Source organism: Nerophis lumbriciformis, linkage group LG22 (genome assembly GCF_033978685.3).
Source record: "Nerophis lumbriciformis linkage group LG22, RoL_Nlum_v2.1, whole genome shotgun sequence".
NCBI classification, from domain to species: Eukaryota; Metazoa; Chordata; class Actinopteri; order Syngnathiformes; family Syngnathidae; genus Nerophis; species Nerophis lumbriciformis.
The window spans coordinates 7,279,959-7,303,279 of NC_084569.2; the positions used below are offsets into that span (position 1 = coordinate 7,279,959).

At 39.8% G+C, this 23,321-nt stretch overlaps 1 protein-coding gene and 1 long non-coding RNA gene across 2 annotated transcripts in view; both read right to left on the reverse strand.

Annotated features, from left to right (window-relative positions):
- LOC133615604 (uncharacterized) overlaps positions 1 to 2,254 on the reverse strand; it is a 2,546-nt gene extending 292 nt beyond the window's left edge. Inside the window, exons 1-2 of the long non-coding RNA XR_009816737.2 lie at positions 1,447 to 2,254; positions 1 to 192 (exon numbers count right to left, since the gene is read on the reverse strand). The exon at positions 1 to 192 is cut by the window's left edge and continues 292 nt beyond it. This is a non-coding gene — a long non-coding RNA (uncharacterized lncRNA). The remainder of the gene's footprint in view (positions 193 to 1,446) is intronic.
- A 1,672-nt stretch (positions 2,255 to 3,926) lies between these two features.
- The window catches only part of rai1 (retinoic acid induced 1), a 218,134-nt gene continuing 198,739 nt past the window's right edge, over positions 3,927 to 23,321 (reverse strand). Inside the window, exons 2-5 of the mRNA XM_061974328.2 lie at positions 16,686 to 23,001; positions 16,467 to 16,560; positions 16,266 to 16,315; positions 3,927 to 4,327 (exon numbers count right to left, since the gene is read on the reverse strand). Of these exons, the coding sequence (XP_061830312.1) occupies positions 4,319 to 4,327; positions 16,266 to 16,315; positions 16,467 to 16,560; positions 16,686 to 22,928 (6,396 nt within the window). The 5' untranslated portion in view covers positions 22,929 to 23,001 and the 3' untranslated portion in view covers positions 3,927 to 4,318. The remainder of the gene's footprint in view (positions 4,328 to 16,265; positions 16,316 to 16,466; positions 16,561 to 16,685; positions 23,002 to 23,321) is intronic.

The following is a 23,321-nucleotide window of genomic DNA, read 5'->3' on the forward strand; positions in this document are numbered from 1 at the left end:
CCTTCATCATGTCTCAAGAAGGGTAGAAATACAAGAACACATACACACACACACACACACACACACACACACACACACACACACACACACACACACACACACACACACACACACACACACACACACACACACACACACACACACACTGTTATATCTGTTACCTTCTTGAGACCTCCAAAAATGTGGCAACTACTGTCAATGTTTACTTTTGTATGCACATTAAATCAGCAAAAAATGCCTGACTTTGGAGCAATGTTCACAGACTCTAGTATTTGGCTCTCTATTAGATGCAATGGTTTTCCGTATTGGGACCATGATTTATGTCCTACTTGTTCACACCTCCTCATATGGACGGTACTTTTCCTTGTTGATGTCTCAAGAAGGATAGAAACACACACACACACACACACATCTGTATCTGTTACCTTCTTGAGACCTCCGAAAAATGCCTACCACTAGTATTATGATAAAAGTCGTTATTTTACTCAACGCAAGTCAAAATTTGACAAGAAAAACTGAACATTTGTGCAATATTATGATAAAAGTTGGAATTTTACTCAATAACAGTCGCAATTTTACAAGAAAAGCTGAACATTTTGGCAATTTTATGAAAAGAGTCGTCATTTTACCCGACAAAAATCACAATTTTATGAGAAAACTTTAAAATTTTGGCAATATTATAATAATAATCTGAATTTTACTTGGCAAAATTATGACAAACATCAGCTATTCACCTGGCGGGTTTTTTCGGGGATGAATAGGGAAGTCCTTCTTTAGCTTGTTTGATCATATATTGCTGCCTTTGCACCTGTCAATGTTTACTTTTGTATGCACATTAAATCAACAAAAAAATCCTGACTTTGGAGCAATGTTCACGGACTCTAGTATTTGGCTCTCTATTAGATGCAATTGTTTTTCGTATTGGGACCATGATTTATGTCCTGACTTGTTCACACCTCCTCATATGGAAGGTACTTTTCCTTGTTGATGTCTCAAGAAGGGTAGAAATACAAGAACCCCCCCACACACACACACTCACACACACATTCTTATATATGTTACCTTTTTGAGACCTCCGAAAAATGCTTACCACTAGTTTTATGATAAAAGTCAACATTTTATTCAACGCAAGTCAAAATTTGACAATAAAAACTGAACATTTGTGCAATATTATGATAAAAAATGGAATTTTACTCAATAACAGTCGCAATTTTTACAAGAAAAGCTTAACATTTTGGCAATTTTATGAAAAGAGTCGTCATTTTACTCGACAAAAGTCACAATTTTATAATAAAACTTAAACATTTTGGCAATATTATAATAATAATCGGAATTTTACTTGGCAAAATTATGACAAACATCAGCTGTTCACCTGGCGGGTTTTTTCGGGGATGAATAGGGAAGTCCTTCTTTAGCTTGTTTGATCATATATTGCTGCCTTTGCACCTGTCAATGTTTACTTTTGTATGCACATTAAATCAGCCAAAAAAATCCTGACTTTGGAGCAATGTTCACGGACTCTAGTATTTGGCTCTCTATTAGATGCAATGGTTTTCCGTATTGGGACCATGATTTATGTCCTTATGGACAGTACTTTTCCTTGTTGATGTCTCAATAAGGGTAGAAATACAAGAACACACACACACACACACACACACACACACACACACACACACACACACACACACACACACACACGCACACACACACACCCTTATATCTGTTACCTTCTTGAGACCTCCGAAAAATGCGGCGACTACTGTCAATGTTTACTTTTGTATGCACATTAAATCAGCCAAAAAAAATCCTGACTTTGGAGCAATGTTCACGGACTCTAGTATTTGGCTCTCTATTAGATGCAATGGTTTTTTGTATTGGGACCATGATTTATGTCCTAACTTGTTCACACCTCCTCATATAGACGGTACTTTTCCTTGTTGACGTCTCAAGAAGGGTAGAAATACAAGAACACACACACACACACACACACACACACACACACACACACACACACACACACACACACCCTTATATCTGTTACCTTCTTGAGACCTCCGAAAAATGTGGCAACGACTGTCAATGTTTACTTTTGTATGCATATTAAATCAGCCAAAAAAATCCTGACTTTGGAGCAATGTTCACAGACTCTAGTATTTGGCTCTCTATTAGATGCAATGGTTCTCCGTATTGGGACCATGATTTATGTCCTAACTTGTTCACACCTCCTCATATGGAAGCTACTTTTCCTTGTTGATGTCTCAAGAAGGGTAGAAATACAAGAACCCCCCCCACACACACACACACATTCTTATATATGTTACCTTTTTGAGACCTCCGAAAAATGCCTACCACTAGTTTTATGATAAGAGTCGTCATTTTATTCAACGCAAGTCAAAATTTGACAATAAAAACTGCAATATTATGATAAAAAATTGAATTTTACTCAAGAACAGTCGCAATTTTTACGAGAAAAGCTGAACATTTTGGCAATTTTATGAAAAGAGTCGTCATTTTACTCGACAAAAGTCACAATTTTATAATAAAACTTAAATTTTTTGGCAATATTATAATAATAATCTTGAATTTTACTTGGCAAAATTATGACAAAAGTCAGCTGTTCACCTGGCGGGTTTTTTCGGGGATGAATAGGGAAGTCCTTCTTTAGCTTGTTTTATCATATATTGCTGCTTTTGCACCTGTCAATGTTTACTTTTGTATGCACAATAAATCAACCAAAAATTCCTGACTTTGGAGCAATGTTCACGGACTCTAGTATTTGGCTCTCTATTAGATGCAATGGTTTTCCGTATTGGGACCATGATTTATGTCCTAACTTGTTCACACCTCCTCATATGGACGGTACTTTTCCTTGTTGACGTCTCAAGAAGGGAGGAAATACAAGAACACACACACACACACACAGACACACAGACACACACACACACACACACACTTATATCTGTTACCTTCTTGGACCTCCAAAAAATGCCTACCACTAATAGGCAACTACTGTCAATGTTTACTTTTGTATGCACATTAAATCAGCCCAAAAAAATCCTGACTTTGGAGCAATGTTCACGGACTCTAGTATTTGGCTCCCTATTAGATGCAATGGTTTTCCGTATTGGGACCGTGATTTATGTCCTAACTTGTTCACACCTCCTCATATGGAAGGTACTTTTCCTTGTTGATGTCTCAAGAAGGGTAGAAATACAAGCACCCCCCCCCCACACACACACACTCACACACACATTCTTATATATGTTACCTTTTTGAGACCTCCGAAAAATGCCTACCACTAGTTTTATGATAAGAGTCGTCATTTTATTCAACGCAAGTCAAAATTTGACAATAAAAACTGCAATATTATGATAAAAAAATTGAATTTTACTTGAGTAAAATTCAATTTTTTTATCATATATTTGCAGTCGCAATTTTTACGAGAAAAGCTTAACAATTTTGGCAATTTTATGAAAAGAGTCGTAATTTTACTCGACAAAAGTCACAATTTTATAATAAAACTTACATTTTTTGGCAATATTATAATAATAATCGGAACTTTAGTTGGCAAAATTATGACAAAAATCAGCTGTTCACCTAGCGTTTTTTTCGGGGATGAATAGGGAAGTCCTTCTTTAGCTGCAGTATTGTTTTATCAGATAATGCTGCCTTTGCACCTGTCAATGTTTACTTTTGTATGCACATTAAATCAACAAAAAAAAAATCCTGACTTTGGAGCAATGTTCACGGACTCTAGTATTTGGCTCTCTATTAGATGCAACGGTTTTCCGTATTGGGACCATGATTTATGTCCTAACTAAAATGCCTACCACTAGTTTTATGATAAAAGTCGTCATTTTATTCAACGCGAGTCAAAATTTGAAAAGCTACTTTTCCTTGTTGATGTCTCAAGAAGGGTAGAAATACAAGAACACACACACACACACACACACACACACACACACACACACACACACACACACACACGTCTCTTGGCCTGCAGACAAGGTGGACAGATGGATGCGGCCGTCCAGTCCCTGTCAGCCAGGTGTGAGACTACGATAGCGAGCACACGCTCCTCACTCTGCATTTCAAAACAGCCCGATGATGCTCTTCTTCGCCACAAGTGCGTCCCACTTCTCCTTCCTGGGGGTCCGGTCCAGAACGCTCTCCAGAGTACCTGTACTTCAGTGGGGGGGGCCACCCCAGAGCGCGAGTCTCTTCGTCACAGCCGTTCTTTAAAAAATAAGATTAGATGGCTGTTGGGACAGCGTTGAACCGGCTTGTGAGAAGGTCCCTGGTGGTCCACTGGGAGGTCTTACAAATCCTGTAGAAAGACCGAGGAGAGAGAGACTGAATGTACACACACTTAGTGATAGGATACACCTTGTTGCTTTTCTGACGTGGACTTGTTTCTTCAGCATTGTCCACAAGTCAGGACTTTGGGAAGGCCATTCTAGCCTGATTTAGCCATTCCTTTACCACTTTTGACGTGTGTTTGGGGGTCATTGTCCTGTTGGAACACCCAACTGCGCCCAAGACCCAACCTCCGGGCTGATGATTTTAGCTTGTCCTGAAGAATTTGGAGGTAATCCTCCTTTTTTCATTGTCCCATTTACTCTCTGTAAAGCACCAGTTCCATTGGCAGCAAAACAGGCCCAGAGCATAATACTACCACCACCATGCTTGACGGTAGGTCTGGTGTTCCTGGGATTTTCTCCTCCAAACATATTGCTGGGTATTGTGGCCAAACAGCCCCATTTTTGTCTCATCGGACCACAGAAATTTCCTCCAGAAGGTCTTATCTTTGTCCGTTTGATGTCAGATGAAACAAAACACACCAAACACGTCAAAAGTGGCTAAATCAGGCTAGAATGAAGTCTTTAGAATGGCCTTCCCAAAGTCCTGCCTTAAACGTGTGGACAATGCTGAAGAAACAAGTCCATGTCAGAAAACCAACACATTTGGAGGAAAGTTCTGTGGTCAGATGAAACAAAAATGTATCTGTTTGGCCACAACACCCAGCAATATGTGGCAACATGCGGCTCTTTATCGGGGCGGCCTGGTGGCTCCATGGAGCATTTTTCAAAAATGTATGAAAATGGATTAAAAAAAAAATGGGGTGAAAAATATATTTGTTGTTGTAATATTGTTTCTGTAGGAGGACAAACACGAGCCCACAGTTGAATATGTTTGTGTTTACGCTTCACTTATGAGAGTATTTGGCGAGCGCCGTTTTGTCCTACTAATTTCAGCGGCCCTTGAACTCACCGTTGTGTGGACTGTGACTCAACAGTTTGTTTTACATGCCCGACTTTCTCCGACGCTGCCACAGAAAGACGTGTTTTTATGTCTCATTTTGTCCACCAAACGTTTGATGCTGTGTGTGAATGCACAAAGGTGAGCTTTGTTGATGTTATTGACTTGTGTGGAGTGCTAATCAGGCATGTTTGGTCACTGCGTGACCGCAAGCTAATCGATGCTAACATGCTATTTAGGCTAGCTGTATGTAAAAATGTGTAGGATAAATATTACATTTCAACATTTCTGTCAACGAAGATTGTCAGCCTGTGACACATAGTCATTTTGATAGTAGGCTAATATAACTATTATAGACACTTACATCATGTGTTGCCTTCATTATAACACTTATATAAGACTTTTAAAGTCATTTTGATAGTAGGCTAATATAACTATTATAGACACTTACATCATGTGTTGTCTTCATTATAACACTTATATAAGACTTTTAAAGTCATTTTGATAGTAGGCTAATATAACTATTATAGACACTTACATCATGTGTTGTCTTTATATAACACTTATATAAGACTTTTAAAGTCATTTTGATAGTAGGCTAATATAGCTATTATAGACACTTACACCATGTGTTGTCTTTATATAACACTTATATAAGACTTTTAAAGTAATTTTGATAGTAGGCTAATATAGCTAATATAGACACTTACATCATGTGTTGTCTTCATTATAACACTTATATAAGACTTTTAAAGTCATTTTGATAGTAGGCTAATATAGCTATTATAGACACTTACATCATGTGTTGTCTTTATATAACACTTATATAAGACTTTTAAAGTAATTTTGATAGTAGGCTAATATAGCTAATATAGACACTTACGTCGTGTGTTGTCTTCATTATAACACTTTTATAAGACTTTTAAAGTAATTTTGATAGTAGGCTAATATCACTAATATAGACACTTGTTGCCTTCAATATATATACTTATATAAGACTTTTAAATTAATTTTGATAGTAGGCTAATATAGCTAATATAGACACTTACATCATGTGTTGCCTTCATTATCACACTTATATAAGACTTTTAAAGTAATTTTGATAGTCGGCTATTATAGCTAATATAGACACTTGTTGCCTTCATTATAACACTTATATAAGACTTTTAAAGTCATTTTGATAGTAGGCTAATATAGCTAATATAGACACTTACATCATGTGTTGCCTTCATTATCACACTTATATAAGACTTTTAAAGTAATTTTGATAGTCGGCTATTATAGCTAATATAGACACTTGTTGCCTTCATTATAACACTTATATAAGACTTTTAAAGTCATTTTAATAGTAGGCTATTATAGCTAATATAGACACTTACATCATGTGTTGCCTTCTTTATAACACTTATGTAAGACTTTTAAAGTAATTTTGATAGTAGGCTAATATAGCTAATATAGACACTTACGTCATGTGTTGCCTTCATTATAACACTTATATAAGACTTTTAAAGTCATTTTGATAGTAGGCTAATATAGCTAATCTAGACACTTATATAAGTGTTACAATGAAGACAACACATGATGTAAGTGTCTATATTAGCCTACTATCAAAATTACTTTAAAAGTCTTATATAAGTGTTATATTGAAGGCAACACTTCTTTATAACACTTATGTAAGATTTAGTAATTTTGATAGTAGGCTAATACAGCTAATATAGACACTTACATCATGTGTTGCCTTCATTATAACACTTATATAAGACTTTTAAAGTCATTTTGATAGTAGGCTATTATAGCTAATATAGACACTTGTTGCCTTCATTATAACACTTATATAAGACTTTTAAAGTCATTTTAATAGTAGGCTATTATAGCTAATATAGACACTTACATCATGTGTTGCCTTCTTTATAACACTTATGTAAGACTTTTAAAGTAATTTTGATAGTAGGCTAATATAGCTAATATAGACACTTACGTCATGTGTTGCCTTCATTATAACACTTATATAAGACTTTTAAAGCCATTTTGATAGTAGGCTATTATAGCTAATATAGATATTTGTTGCCTTCATTATAACACTTATATAAGACTTTTAAAGTCATTTTGATAGTAGGCTAATATAGACACTTACATCATGTGTTGCCTTCTTTATAACACTTATGTAAGACTTTTAAAGTAATTTTGATAGTAGGCTAATACAGCTAATATAGACACTTACATCATGTGTTGCCTTCATTATAACACTTAAATACGACTCTTAAAGTCATTTTAATAGTAGGCTAATATAGCTAAAATAGACACTTACGTCATGTGTTGCCTTCATTATAACACTTATATAAGACTTTTAAAGTCATTTTGATAGTAGGCTAATATAGCTAATATAGACACTTACATCATGTGTTGCCTTCATTATAACACTTATATAAGACTTAAAGTCAATTTGATAGTAGGCTATTATAGACACTTACATCACGTGTTGCCTTCATTATAACACTTATATAAGACTTTTAAAGTCATTTTGATAGTAGGCTAATATAACTAATATAGACACTTGTTGCCTTCAATATATATACTTATATAAGACTTTTAAATTAATTTTGATAGTAGGCTATTATAGCTAATATAGACACTTACATCATGTGTTGCCTTCATTATAACACTTATATAAGAATTTTAAAGTAATTTTGATAGTAGGCTAATATAGCTAATATAGACACTTACATCATGTGTTGCCTTCATCATAACACTTATATAAGACTTAGTCAATTTGATAGTAGGCTATTATAGACACTTACATCATGTGTTGTCTTCATTATAACACTTATATAAAACTTTTAAAGTCATTTTGATAGTAGGCTAATATAACTATTATAGACACTTACATCATGTGTTGTCTTTATATAACACTTATATAAGACTTAAAGTCATTTTGATAGTAGGCTAATATAGACACTTACATCGTGTGTTGCCTTCATTATAACACTTATATAAGACTTTTAAAGTAATTTTGATAGTAGGCTATTATAGCTAATATAGACACTTACATCATGTGTTGCCTTCATTATAACACTTATATAAGACTTTTAAAGTCATTTTGATAGTAGGCTAATAAAGTTCAGCATTATGATCGTTTTTGTCTCTTGCCAATAGTGCAGGTGTGCCTAATGAACTGTCCAGCAGCTTGCCTTATGCAAAGTGTTTGTGTGTAACTATGCAGCCAAACACACAGCAGGAACGCCCACTAATTGCGCCGATGTGGCTCGCTTATCCTCCTCTGCAAAAATACCCTCCCGGCGTCTTCTTTGGTCCCCTCTTTCATTCTGTCGCCTGCTCTGATGTAACCTTCCCGTTTGTCTGCTCTTCTGCCTCAAAACAAGATGTTTGCTTCCTTGCTGACGCTCTCGGTACGCGTGAGCTTATACGGTGTCTGGTAATGAGCCTTGTGTTTACAGCGTGACTCACCTATCTGCTATTTCACCTTTTATGTGTGTGTGTGTGTGTGTGTGTGTGTGTGTGTGTGTGTGTGTGTGTGTGTGTGTGTGTGTGTGTGTGTGTGTGTGTGTGCAGAAAGAGGTCTTTTTTGGTGCTTTTGGGGGGCCTCGTTCTTTTGACGAGACTTTCCAGCTAAAATTGGCACACACACACACACACACACACACACACACACACACACACACACACACGTTCTTGCATTTGTCACCTTCTTGAGACCTGAGAAAAATGCCTACCTCTTTAGGACCAGCCTTTCTAGATATATAAAGATGTGTTTTTACAACATTAATAATATATACATACTATGCAAATATAAACAAGCTTGTTGTGAAAAATGAGTTGGAATTTCACAAGAAAAAGGTCACAATTTCACAAGAAAAACTTCGAATTTTGACAGTGTTATAATAAAAGTCCTCATTTTACTCAACGCAAGTCAAAATTTGACAAGAAAAACTGAACATTTGTGTGATATAATGATAAAAGTTGGAATTTTACTCAATAAAGGTCGCAATTTTTCAAGAAAAGCTTAACATTATGGCAATTTTATGAAAAGAGTCGTCATTTTACTCGACAAAAGTCACAATTTCATAAGAAACCTCTACATTTTGGCAATATTGTAATAATAATCTGAATTTTACTCGGCAAAATTATGAGTAATTTTACTTAAAAAAATGTCACTGTTTTACAAGAACGACAAAAAAAAAAAAAAGGCAATATTGTGATAAAAGTCAGAATTTTATATGACACATTATTGTCATATACATTGCATTAAAAAGTAATAATTTGACATAAAAAAGCAATAATTTTACGAGAAAATATTGCAATATTACAGAAACAGAAAGAATATGATACATTTTTCCCAATTTTATAAGGAAAAAGTCGACACATTGTGAGAAAAAGACAAAGAATTTTTTTTTTTTTTTTTTAAATTTTTGGTTTGTAATTGCTTTTTAATCTTCCTTATTTACTTCATGTTATTACAGTATGTCTCTATATACATATTTATTTGTATTAATTATGGCCAAAGCGGGCACATTTCAATTTCTTACACACACTTGTTATTTCATATGTTGACCAGAGGGGGAGCACTTTTAAAAGCGACACACAGTCAATTTGAAAAATCCCTCCTTTTTGGGACCACCCTCATTTTGATAGATGTCACCAGCAGGGGTGCAAATGAGACATTCTCTATTAGATGCAATGTTATTGGGACCATCGCACAAGAAAAAGGTCACAATTTCACAAGTAAAACTTAGAATTTTGGCAGTATTATAATAAAAGTCGTCATTTTACTCAACGCAATATTATGATAAAAGTTGGAATTTTACTCAATAACAGTCGCAATTTTACAAGAAAAGCTTAACATTATGGCAATTTTATGAAAAGAGTCGTCATTTTACTCGACAAAAGTCACAATTTCATAAGAAACCTCGACATTTTGGCAATATTATAATAATAATCTGAATTTTACTCGGCAAAATTATGAGTAATTTTACTTAAAAAAATGTCACTGTTTTACAAGAACGACAAAAAAAAATTGGCAATATTGTGATAAAAGTCAGAATTTTATATGCCACATTATTGTCATATACATTGCATTAAAAAGTAATAATTTGATATAAAAAAGTAATAATTTTACGAGAAAATATTGCAATGTTACAGAAACAGAAAGAATATGAGAAATTGTTCCCAATTTTATAAGGAAAAAGTCGACACATTGTGAGAAAAAGACAAAGAAAAAAAAAATAATTTTTTAAATTTTTGGTTTGTAATTGCTTTTTAATCTTCCTTATTTACTTCAAGTTATTACAGTATGTCTCTATATACATATTTATTTGATTAATTTTGGCCAAAGCGAGCGCATTTCAATTTCTTACACACACTTGTTATTTCATATGTTGACCAGCACTTTTAAAAGCAACACACAGTCAATTTGAAAAATCCCTCCTTTTTGGGACCACCCTCATTTTTGATAGATGTCACCAGCAGGGGTGCAAATGAGACATTCTCTATTAGATGCAATGTTATAGGGACCATCGCACAAGAAAAAGGTCACAATTTCACAAGAAAAACTTCGAATTTTGGCAGTATTATAATAAAAGTCCTCATTTTACTCAACGCAAGTCAAAATTTGACAAGAAAAACTGAACATTTGTGCAATATTATGATAAAAGTTGGAATTTTACTCAATAATAGTCGCAATTTTACAAGAAAAGCTTAACATTTGGCAATTTTATGAAAAGAGTCGTCATTTTACTCGACAAAAGTCACAATTTCATAAGAAACCTCTACATTTTGGCAATATTATAATAATAATCTGAATTTTACTCGGCAAAATTATGAGTAATTTTACTTTTAAAAAATTCACTGTTTTACAAGAATGACAAAAAAATTTGGCAATAGTGTGATAAAAGTCAGAATTTTATATGACACATTATTGTCATATACGTTGCATTAAAAAGTAATAATTTGACATAAAAAAGTAATAATTTTATGAGAAAATATTGCAATATTACAGAAACAGAAAGAATATGATAAATTGTTCCCAATTTTATAAGGAAATAGTCGACACATTGAGAGAAAAAGACAAAGTAAATTTTTTTTTTTTTTTTTTGAATTTTTGGTTTGTAATTGCGTTTTAATCTTCCTTATTTACTTCAATTTATTGCAGTATGTCTCTATATACATATTTATTTGATTAATTTTGGCCAAAGCGAGCGCATTTCAATTTCTTACACACACTTGTTATTTCATATGTTGACCAGAGGGGGAGCACTTTTAAAAGCGACACACAGTCAATTTGAAAAATCCCTCCTTTTTGGGACCACCCTCATTTTGATAGATGTCACCAGCAGGGGTGCAAATGAGACATTCTCTATTAGATGCAATGTTATTGGGACCATCGCACAAGAAAAAGGTCACAATTTCACAAGTAAAACTTAGAATTTTGGCAGTATTATAGTAAAAGTCGTCATTTTACTCAACGCAAGTCAAAATTTGACAAGAAAAACTGAACATTTGTGCAATATTATGATAAAAGTTGGAATTTTACTCAATAACAGTCGCAATTTTACAAGAAAAGCTTAACATTATGGCAATTTTATGAAAAGAGTTGTCATTTTACTCGACAAAAGTCACAATTTCATAAGAAAACTTTCACATTTTGGCAATATTGTAATAATAATCTGATTATTACTCGGCAAAATTATGAGTAATTTTACTTAAAAAAATGTCACTGTTTTACAAGAACGACAAAAAAAATTGGCAATAGTGTGATAAAAGTCAGAATTTTATATGACACATTATTGTCATATACGTTGCATTAAAAAGTGATAATTTGACATAAAAAAGTAATAATTTTACGAGAAAATATTGCAATATTACAGAAACAGAAAGAATATGAGAAATTGTTCCCAATTTTATAAGGAAATAGTCGACACATTGAGAGAAAAAGACAAAGTAAAATGTTTAAATTTTTTTTAAATTTTTGGTTTGTAATTGCTTTTTAATCTTCCTTATTTACTTCAAGTTATTCCAGTATGTCTCTATATACATATTTATTTGATTAATTTTGGCCAAAGCCAGCGCACACACTTGTTATTTCATATGTTGACCAGTGGGGGAGCACTTTTAAAAGCGACACACAGTCAATTTGAAAAATCCCTCCTTTTTGGGACCACCCTCATTTTGATAGATGTCACCAGCAGGGGTGCAAATGAGACATTCTCTATTAGATGCAATGTTATTGGGACCATCGCACAAGAAAAAGGTCACAATTTCACAAGTAAAACTTAGAATTTTGGCAGTATTATAATAAAAGTCTTCATTTTACTCAACTTAAGTCAAAATTTGACAAGAAAAACGGAACATTTGTGCAATTTTATGAAAAGAGTCGTCATTTTACTCGACAAAAGTCACAATTTCATAAGAAACCTCGACATTTTGGCAATATTATAATAATAATCTGAATTTTACTCGGCAAAATTATGAGTAATTTTACTTTAAAAAATGTCACTGTTTTACAAGAACGACAAAAAGTTTAAAAAATTAAAATGAATGTCATATAAATTGCATTAAAAAGTAATAATTTGACATAAAAAAAAGTAATAATTTTACGAGAAAATATTGCAATGCTACAGAAACAGAAAGAAAATGAGAAATTGTTCCCAATTTTATAAGGAAAAAGTCGACACATTGTGAGAAAAAGCTTTTAGTTAATTTTTTAATTTTAATTTTTGTTTTTAATTTGTTTTTAATCTTCATTATTTACTTCAAGTTATTACAGTATGTCTCTATATACATATTTAATTTTTTCAAATTAATTATGGCCAAAGGGGGCGCATTTCAATTTCTTACACACACTTGTTATTTCATATGTTGGCCAGAGGGGGAGCACTGCAAATTTTTACACACACTTGTTATTTCATATGTTGACCGGAGGGGTAGCACTTTTAAAACTGACACACAGTCAATTTGAAATATCCCTCCTTTTTGGGACCACCCTCATTTTGATAAATTTCACCACCAGGGGTGCAAATGAGATCTCTAGTTTTTTGTAATGTGCTTAAGGCCGATGACAAAGGAGTCACGGACCACAGATGGCCCCTGTGCCGCACTTTGGGCAACCCAGCTGTAGAAGCTAACTGTTAACGGCCACTATAGTCTTAGTAGCGTAGTGTATTTGTTCATCCTATGGTCACATATGGCTTGTCTTACCATCAGCACCGGAAGTCGTAAAATCAGCCGTTCACCTGGCGGGTTTTTTTCGGGGATGAATAGGGAAGTCCTTCTTTAGCTTGTTTGATCATATATTGCTGCCTTTGCACCTGTCAATGTTTACTTTTGTATGCACATTAAATCGACAACAAAAAAATGCTGACTTTGGAGCAATGTTCACGGACTCTAGTATTTGGCTCTCTATTAGATGCAATGGTTTTCCTGTATCGGGACCATGATTTATGTCCTAACTTGTTCACACCTCCTCATATGGACGGTACTTTTCCTTGTTGATGTCTCAAGAAGGGTAGAAATACAAGAACACACACACACACACACACACACACACACACACACACAACCTTGCATCCTTCCAGTGATGACAGCTCTGCTAACAACAAACTCTCCTTTCTTGCCCTCCCTTTTCACTCCCTCCCTCCTTGCCTTCAGCTCAGACGTGGGAGTGGAGGTGATGGGGTGGGGGTGGGGGCGGGTGGAAGGCGCAGAGGGGAGATAAGGGAGGGATGCATGAAGGCAGCAGCATGACTGAATATGGAAAAAAAAGGGAGCCGGCGTATGGAGGGGAGTGTAACCAGCAGGGGGGATGTCGGGTTTGCGAGGAAGCAAAAATAAGGGGAGTGAGGAGAAACAACACGATGCAGCGATGGTGGTGGGTGGGTTGGGGTGGGTGGGGTGTTTTGATCAGCAGCCAGCGTTTCATCACTGTCAGTCTGCGCGGAGTAGAGCAGGAACGGGAAGAGGGAGGGAGGGTGGAATGGATGGATGCGGGGAGGCCATTGCTGCCTGAATGCACCGATGCTCCCCGCTGAATGTCAGCATCTCCCCCCGTCCTCGCCCCTCCCGTTTGACCTTCCTCCCTCATGCTGCAGTGTGGACGCTCCACCGGTAGAGAGCGTCTTTTTCAAAGAAACCTGCCTGCCGGGGTTCATAATCAGGCCCCACTTCTATTACCACACTGGTGCATACGTGGACCCAGTGGTGTGACGTCAGGGCCTTCTCTGCTGGCCTAACATAACCAGTATTCATATTCTCTTCATGTCATATTATGCTCCTTACAGTAGATTAGAGTTTGTATCCAATCAGAATTCAGCAATCTTATGTTGCCATGCTGTACCAAATCTGCCCGGGGGCCTTCAGAATCAACAATGCGGGCGTCTCTGACAGTTGCCATAGCCAATCAGATCACGAGTTGTCATCAGTAAGGCCTTCTAGCTGGCCTCATGCTGTGATTGGATACTCACTTGGGGAGTCCCAAGTGAGTATCCAATCACTTGGGACTCCCCAAGTATCCAATCACTTGGGGAGTCACGTGAGTAAGTATCCAATCACGTGACTCCCAAAGTGATTGGATACTCACTTGGGGAGTCCCAAGTGAGTATCCAATCACTTGGGACTCCCCAAGTATCCAATCACTTGGGGAGTCACGTGAGAGAGTATCCAATCACGTGACTCCCCGAGTGATTGGATACTCACTTGGGGAGTCCCAAGTGAGTATCCAATCACTTGGGACTCCCCAAGTATCCAATCACTTGGGGAGTCACGTGAGAGAGTATCCAATCACGTGACTCCCCGAGTGATTGGATACTCACTTGGGGAGTCCCAAGTGAGTATCCAATCACTTGGGACTCCCCAAGTATCCAATCACTTGGGGAGTCACGTGAGAGAGTATCCAATCACGTGACTCCCCAAGTGATTGGATACTCACTTGGGGAGTCCCAAGTGAGTATCCAATCACTTGGGACTCCCCAAGTATCCAATCACTTGGGGAGTCACGTGAGAGAGTATCCAATCACGTGACTCCCCAAGTGATTGGATACTCACTTGGGGAGTCCCAAGTGAGTATCCAATCACTTGGGACTCCCCAAGTATCCAATCACTTGGGGAGTCACGTGAGAGAGTATCCTGGTCCATGGTCCGGTGGCCATGGATGAAGTGCTGGCTGTCCAGAGTCGGGACCCGGGGTGGACCGCTCGCCTGTGCATCGGCTGGGAACATCTCTGCGCTGCTGACCCGTCTCCGCTCGGAATGGTGTCCTGCTGGCCCCACTATGGACTGGACTCTCACAATATTATGTCAGACCCACTCGACATCCATTGCTTTCGGTCTCCCCTAGAGGGGGGGGGGGGGGGGGGGGGGGGGTTACCCACATATGCGGTCCTCTCCAAGGTTTCTCATAGTCATTCACATCGACGTCCCACTGGGGTGAGTTTTTCCTTGCCCTTATGTGGGCTTTGTACCGAGGATGTCGTTGTGGCTTGTGCAGCCCTTTGAGACACTTGTGATTTAGGGCTATATAAATAAACATTGATTGATTGATTGATTGATTGACAATGACCCCACACACGTCAAAAGTGGTAAAGGAATCAGGCTAGAATTAAGGTTTTAGAATGGCCTTCCCCAAAGTCCTGACTTAAACATGTGGACAATGCTGAAGAAACAAGTCCATGTCAAAAAACCAACACATTTAGCTGAACTGCACCAATTTTGTCAAGAGGAGTGGTCAAACATTCAACCAGAAGCTTGCCAGAAGCTTGTGGATGGCTACCAAAAGTGCCTTATTGCAGGTAAACTTGCCAAGGGACATGTAAGCAAATATTAACATTGCTGTATGTATACTTTTGACCCAACACATTTGCTCACATTTTCAGTAGACCCATAATAAATTCATAAATGTTTTCTTCCCGGCCCAATGTTCTAATTTGTCAGCGAGAAGGTCGTCTAAAAGCTGCTCATTTCAAATCCTGGACATGGTTTGCATTCATGTGCTTTCATACCTCATGTTTGGGACATTTGATGGAGAAGTCGTCTTCATGGAATGTGCAACCTGCGAAAGAGAGAAAACTACATGATTCTCAATATCAAATATTGAATACTGGACAACAAGTAGACAACAGCAAATTGTTATGGACCGCATGGACGGATGGATCCGCTAAATCTGTATGGAAGGAATAAAGCACTGTTGTGTCCCATTGTACCTGTCTCTTTGGCGCAGGCATAGTGGTATTTACGAGAGCAGCTCCTCCAACAGCAACTGAGGGACGCCCCTGCAATCTGGCACTTGTAGCAGTTCTGAGGTTCATCAGACAGACATGATTGCCGTGACAGACCGAGGGCATATAAAAACAGAGGATAAAAGTTTCAAAGTTAGCAGCAATATGTCAAAAAAAGTTACTTTGTGTTATTTGCTCTCCTACCGTTAGTGTAGAGTTATTGGCAGCCTCTTTGAGTCCGTATAACCTCCCAGACACCATAATCACCCCCTTGGTCCAGATAGCACAGTTTTCATGCGCCCAGTGCTCCCGTGCCTCTGCTTCCTGTTGGAGCCTTTGGAACGAGCCCTCTTGAACGTTGGAAAGGCCAGCCTGGAGCTGCTTCATCCTCCTTAGCCTCTCTCTGAGTGTTATTCTTCGAGGAACACCCTCCCGACATGTTCCTTCTCTTTTTCCGGCTCGTCTGTACGACCAGTGACGATGCCTGTTGCTACTACTTTCTTGTGGTGATTCCTCTGTGTTGCCTTCTTTCTCTTCGGTCTGTGAGGAAGAGCCTGGTTCTTCACCAGCGCTAACTTCTTCGTGGTTCTCTGGAATTTTCTTGACGGGTTCTTTGGTCAACGTTTTCCGAGGAACTTCATCTTCTGAGTAATACGGGCCACACAAATCGCCCAGATCTCTGTAGTTTGCCGGCTTTCCACACAGGCAGCATGTAAGATGCCTACCACTAAGATATGTATTGACCGAGGGTCCTTGCAGCATGGCAGCTGTGTGCGGCGATATCTTTGCAACTGTGTAAGGATTCCTCATTCGGAGAATCCCCTTTTTTCGACGCCTCTGAAAAACCTGTGCCTCTTCAGGCTTGTTGACTATGGCACACCAAGAGGAAAAGTCTCTGGAGTTGTTGATCCGCACATAAGGACAGAAAGACATAGGGTGTTGCTGAATTGGCTTGTTTCGGATTCTCTTCACAAAAATAGCTTCACTCTGTGTCTCTGATATCGTCACCACTGGACTTGGTAGAGAGTCATTGTCCTTTGCTTCACACATTCCGACTTCGTTCTCATGTTGTCCCTTTTCCTCTTTTTGAGCATGTTCACACCCAGCAGCCCTTACCACCGCCTCAATGACCTCCAAAGCATCCTTCATTCCGGGTTTTGGCCCAGGCTTTTTGTAGACTTTCACCGGCTTGTCAGAAATCTTCTCAGATGAGGCTTTTCCCCGCTTCTGATTAGCTGGATTTTTGAATGGCTTTCTCCCTCTTCTGGATTTCTGAACGACATCTGTGCTGCCAATGTCGGGGCATTCTTTGATATCATTAGGACTAAATGGCAGTGTGGACTCTGAGTATGCTATCGCCTCCTCTACAGCCTCCTCTACAGTTTCAACTTTGATCTCCTTGGCTGCCTTGGTTTCTTCTGGTGGAAGAGGACCTTTTTGCTTCCTCTTTTGCTTTAGGTGCATCTCGTGGTTGTTTTTGATGGCTTTCTGCTTGGCAAGTCTTGGTGTGGTGATTATTAGGTTGTCTGCTTCCAAAGCAACAACCGAAGCGTCTGTACTTTCCACCATTGCCCATCGCTTCCTTTTGGGGGACTTAGTCATAGATACATCTGCAGATAGAAGTGCTTGTGCCTGTTGGGTCCATTCTTCTCGACGGCCGAGATCTACTTGAGCCTCCATTTGGCTTCTGATATTCTGCACTGTCCCTTGTTTATGGTTTTCTTGTATTGTCTCATTACTAGTAATAGCCTCCTCAACTACTGTGTCACTCAACTTGTCTGGTAATGATGCATCTTGACTCATTTCCTGTTTCTCAGTCTCTTGTTTGACCTCTTTTTTCTGGGCCCCTTCTAGAAGTTTCAGGGGTTCTTGTCTGCTTTTCTCTTCACTTTCCATCATTTCAGTCCCATTAACAGGAATGCAAGTCTCCCCCTCTTTAAAACTCTGGAACGCAAAGTCCTTTGTTGTTGCCTCGTCAATGAGATTGATTTCGATCTGTGAAGTTTGGAGGTATTTCTTTGAGCTAGGCGATGTGATTTTCTGCACCATCGCCTCATATTTCTGTCCTCGGCCTTTCCGTGGAGGTAGAACTTTTGTTTTAGTTGGGCATTGTTGAGCCACTACAGGCACGTCATTAGTATCAGCTTCATTGACATTAGGGGGGATGTCTTTGGGTGGGTGGTGCACCTCGGATTCCTTTGTGGGTGGTCTTCTCTTTTTTGGGGGCCCTTGAACATCCTCCTCTTTAAGTGTGGAGACAACTTGTTCCACCAGCGCTGTTTGAAGTTGCAGTTGTTTTGGTTTAGGCTTTGGACCCCTTTTCTTCTTTACAGGTATGGTTGAAATGTCCATGGATGACTGACATTTTGTAATTTCTTCTTTATTTTCACATAGAACTGATTGGGTGTGTTCTTCTGGAGTTGGATCTATCTTTCTGACAATATCTGGAGTTTGTTGCACACTTAAACATTCCCCTCGTTTCAGACAAATATCGACATTTTCAATTTCTGTTACCACTGGGGTTAGACTTTTTTTGTCTATGATTTTTTCCTTCACTTTCAATGATGTTGCCTGTAAGGGCTTCCTTGACCTCAAGATCATGTTCTTGTTTTCATTTTCTTGTGCTTTAATGTAATTTGGGGAATTTTCTTCCTGGTGTATTTGTGATACCGTAGGCTTGATGTTTTTCTTTCCCCTGACTTGTGGTTCTTTTAAATAATGACTTATATCTTCCTGTTGTAACTGCTTTGCTTTAGAAATTGAACCTTTGGGACAACCAGTGGGGGCTTTGACAGATAGGTTTTCAGCAGGTGGCAAAACATCTGCAGACTTGAGTACAGGCTTTGGTCCTGGTTTTGGACACGGTTTAGAAACCGGTTTGGGGCCAGGTTTCGATCCAAGCTTTAAACTAGGCTTTGGCCCTGGTTTTCGTTTCCCTGTAGTCTCTGGTGGATCTGCCGTGCATGACACAGCCTTTGGTCCTGGTTTAGGTCCTGGTTTTGGCCCAGGCTTAGGTCCAGGCTTTAGACTAGGTTTAGGACCTGGTTTAGATCCATTTTTTTGTTCTGGTTTGGGCCCAGGTTTTGGGCTTGCTTTCCTCTTCAATTGAGCCCCTACTTTGGATGGTAGGTCAGCTGCATTGAATGATCGTGTACACATTCTGGAAGTAAAACCTTCAGGTAGCATTTTGGGTGTCTGGCTCACTATTGATTCCTGATGGGTGAGGTCTGTTTGATCTGAGAATAACATCGGTTTGCTGGGAAGCCTGCAGGGTTTCTGCAAAGCCAAAGGGTCTTCCTCTTTTTCCTCATCTCTTTCCAAGTTTAGCTGCCGCCTGATTGCCGCAGCTGAATGTATCATTCTCCTTCTCCCCCTTGCATGCTTACGTCCAAATGCCCTCGGTTGAGCAGATGGGGCCATGGGCTCTGGCTTGGCAAATGGGGTCACGGCACTGGAACAGCTGATGCCCGGCTCCATGTCCTCATCACCTTTCTTTGGAGAAGGTGGTGTGTCTGCCCAAGAAGGGGCTGAGGGAAGTATTGACTTTCCTGGCAGCTGAGGAGAGTCTGGCTCCAGCACTTTGGCGTCACTGTGATCAATGTGATCCCTGGACTGAGCTGGAGTTGCTGTTGTTTTATCGTTGAGGGCTGAGAAGACTGGCATAGCAGATTGGGGCTGCGGAGCTGTGTCACCGATGGCTGATTCTCTTGAAGAAGCATCTGGGGCTGCTGTTGCTACATTCGGATGAGCAGGTACTCCTGCAAGCTCGTTGTCGCTATGGAGCTCAGCCCTTTGATTCTCTTTCCTGTTGCAAAGGTCGGCCGCAGGTTTCTCAAACCCTTGTCTATTATTTATGTGCTCACAAGTCGAAGACTGGCTAATGTCATCCTCCTCCTCCAGTTCCTTTGTCACTTTATCAGCTAGAGCAGGTGACCGAGGCTGTTGCATTTGTTCCTCTAACTCTTTTTCTTGTTCATCTGTTTCCGCCTCCCGTTCATCTTCCTCAATTAATTCTCTGCTCTCGGTCATGTTGGATTTTTTCTTTTCAAAGGCCTCAATTTGAGGGGCGTCTGAGCTATCCTCCTTTTTAGTGGAGTATTGATCCTGTTCAAGGTCACTGGAAGGAATAAACGGCAATGTTTTCAAGGAACTCTCAGAAGCAACTGAAGATTCTGATTTGTATGCGTCTTCTTTCATCTCTTGGCCAAAATTGTGGCTGGAATCTGAGCAAGCGGCTGGAGACTGCTCAAGTAAATCTGGGTCGTATTTTCTCTGGACCTTTTCGTACAAAGTATCGCCATAGCAAAAGTCCTTTTCTCCCCCCTCTTTGTTTACTTCGCTGTAGTGGAATTGGTCATCATCTGACAATTTCTCGTCTTTCTCTATAGTATTGGCTTCATCAACATCTCCTTCATAATCAATTGTTTGTTCTTTAGTCTCTGCATCTGCTGACTTCTCTGTCCAGGCAGATTCCTCAAAGTTTTCCTTAACAGGCTCATTGATATGCTGTACATCTAAAGATGAGTCATTGTCATGTTTCATCGGACTGGATATAGTAACGCTTATTGGAGACCTCTCATCGCCAACACTCTTCCCCGGAGTAGTATCTCCCCCTTGCACCAACTGACATCGAATTGGGTCAGGAGTAAAGTTGTGCAAACCTGAGTCTCCAGACCTTGTGGACACATCATCTGGAGATGTCATAGAACAGGAAGAAATTGTGTCCACATTAAGATGGGTGCTAGTAGGCTGAGCTGGACTCCTGCCCTGGCTTCCATGGTAGTAGGCCCTCTCCAATGGCTCATCGCTACTGCTGGAGTAACCTCCCTCATGTAGTTCCATAGGTATTGGCTGATGCTGTACAGTAGAGTAGAGGTCCTGCATAGGGCCGCCACTTACGACACTTTCTGGGTATGAACTTTTGTACTCCTCGCCCTTTTTGGATGATGCTGCGCTTCCAGAACTGCTGTTGCTTCCTCCACTGTTTCGCTTAGTGGCTTTCTTGTTGGCCACCAGTGCCTCTGAGAGCAGAAGCTGTTGGACATTGTTGGATATGTTTTCTACCTGAGAGGTGAGGGCATTCAGGCTCCACAGGCTCGGGTTTGAAAGCAACTTCTCTGAGAAGCGCTCCTTCATGGTAGGTCCCTGCAATGTGTTTGTGAAGCTGTGGGAGGTGGTGTGGGGAACATTGGGCGAAGGGTGCGAGCGAGGAGGCAACAACATAGCAGTGGAACCACCTTGCTCTTGCATGCTAGTTGAAGAGGAAGATGATGATGAGGCCGCCCCTGGGGTCATCGGTGGTTGTCCGTACTGGAATGACTCTGGATTGGTCATTAATGGTGAAGGGGTGGAGCTGTAGGAAGGGGAACGTCCTACTGAGCGTGCAGGAGAGTGGCTTGAGGAGGGGCTACATGTCTGATAATACTGTTCTGGGGACCTTACAGAGAGTTCGGAAAGGCAATAATTTTGTTGCGGTTGGCTGAAGTGTTGGTATTTTGGGTGCGCTTCCTGGGGGTTGCTCAAGGGTTGTATCGGGGGCTGTTGCTCATACCCTCTTGAGTGCTGGTAGTTGTAACTGTTCTGAGATGTCCTGTAGGCTGCTTGCTTCAGGTTACTGTGACTGCTTATTTGTCTACCATATTGGGAGGTTGGGGGCATGGTATAGCCTTTATAACAATGGGGCATGGGGCTACACTTTTCTATGTAAGATGAAGGTGAGGGGGAAGGTTGGGGGTAGTGCAGGTGACCTTGCGGGTACATTAACGAAGAGGGGGAAGGGTTTGTCGTGTGTGGCTGGTGATGGGGGCTGGAATAAGATGGGTTGGAGGGCTGGTGACATTGGGCCTGGGAGTGACCAAGCAAGGTCTGGTCCATGTACTGTGAAGTGTTAGGGGCTGAGGGACCGCCAGTTTCTATCCGCCCAACCATCTCTTGCTCATACTGTGTCATCTGAGCCGTCTCCTCCCATTTCTGCTGGAGTTGGCCCCCGCTCATGTACTGAGCTGAGTAGGCTCCAGTGCCCATGTGGTTACTGTAGTTCCCATGACTTTGTAGACTGGAATTTGGAGGATGAATTTTGCTTCCTCTGAAAGGTTTCTTTATTTGTAAGGGTGTGGAACCTCCATTTCCAATCACTCCACCATTTCCCAGGTAGCCAGGGTAGGCTTGCTGTTGGCTGTAACAGTCCTTAGGTGCTCCTCCTGTTACCGCTCCTGTAGCTGCAGACATACTTGCAGTGTTGACCAGTGAACGAGCCTCATAGGCTGCCCTCAAAGGCCCCGGGCCCGGGCTTGGATGGGGACCAGGGCCCGGGTGGGGTAGTTGAGTGTGGGCATGATGCGGGTGTTGTCGGTACGTCTCCAGGCGTGATAATTCGTGGGGCTCCTGCTGGTAGCAGGGTTGGTTGTTGTGGTAACCGCCAGCAGTGCGCTCACGGAAGGACTGCATGACTTGCTTCGTCTGTCAGCACAACAGGTAGGGGGGAGGTGAGATGGCAAAGAGGGGAAGGGGGTAAGGGTGCCTGAAGACAAGGATGAATGGGGGAATGGAGGTAAAAACATCAGGAGGTTAGTTTGATACAAGATATTCAAATAAATAATTCAATCAAGACACTCATTCTGTAGTCATGTTAAAAGGATGTATTAGGTATGTACAGTCGCGATCAAAAGTTTACATACACTTGTGAAGGACATAATGTCATGGCTGTCTTGAGGTTCCAATAATTTCTGACATGGACTTGTTTCTTCAGCATTGTCCACACGTTTAATTCAGGACTTTGGGAAGGCCATTCCAAAACCTTAATTCTAGCCTGATTGAGCCATTCCTTTACCACTTTTGACG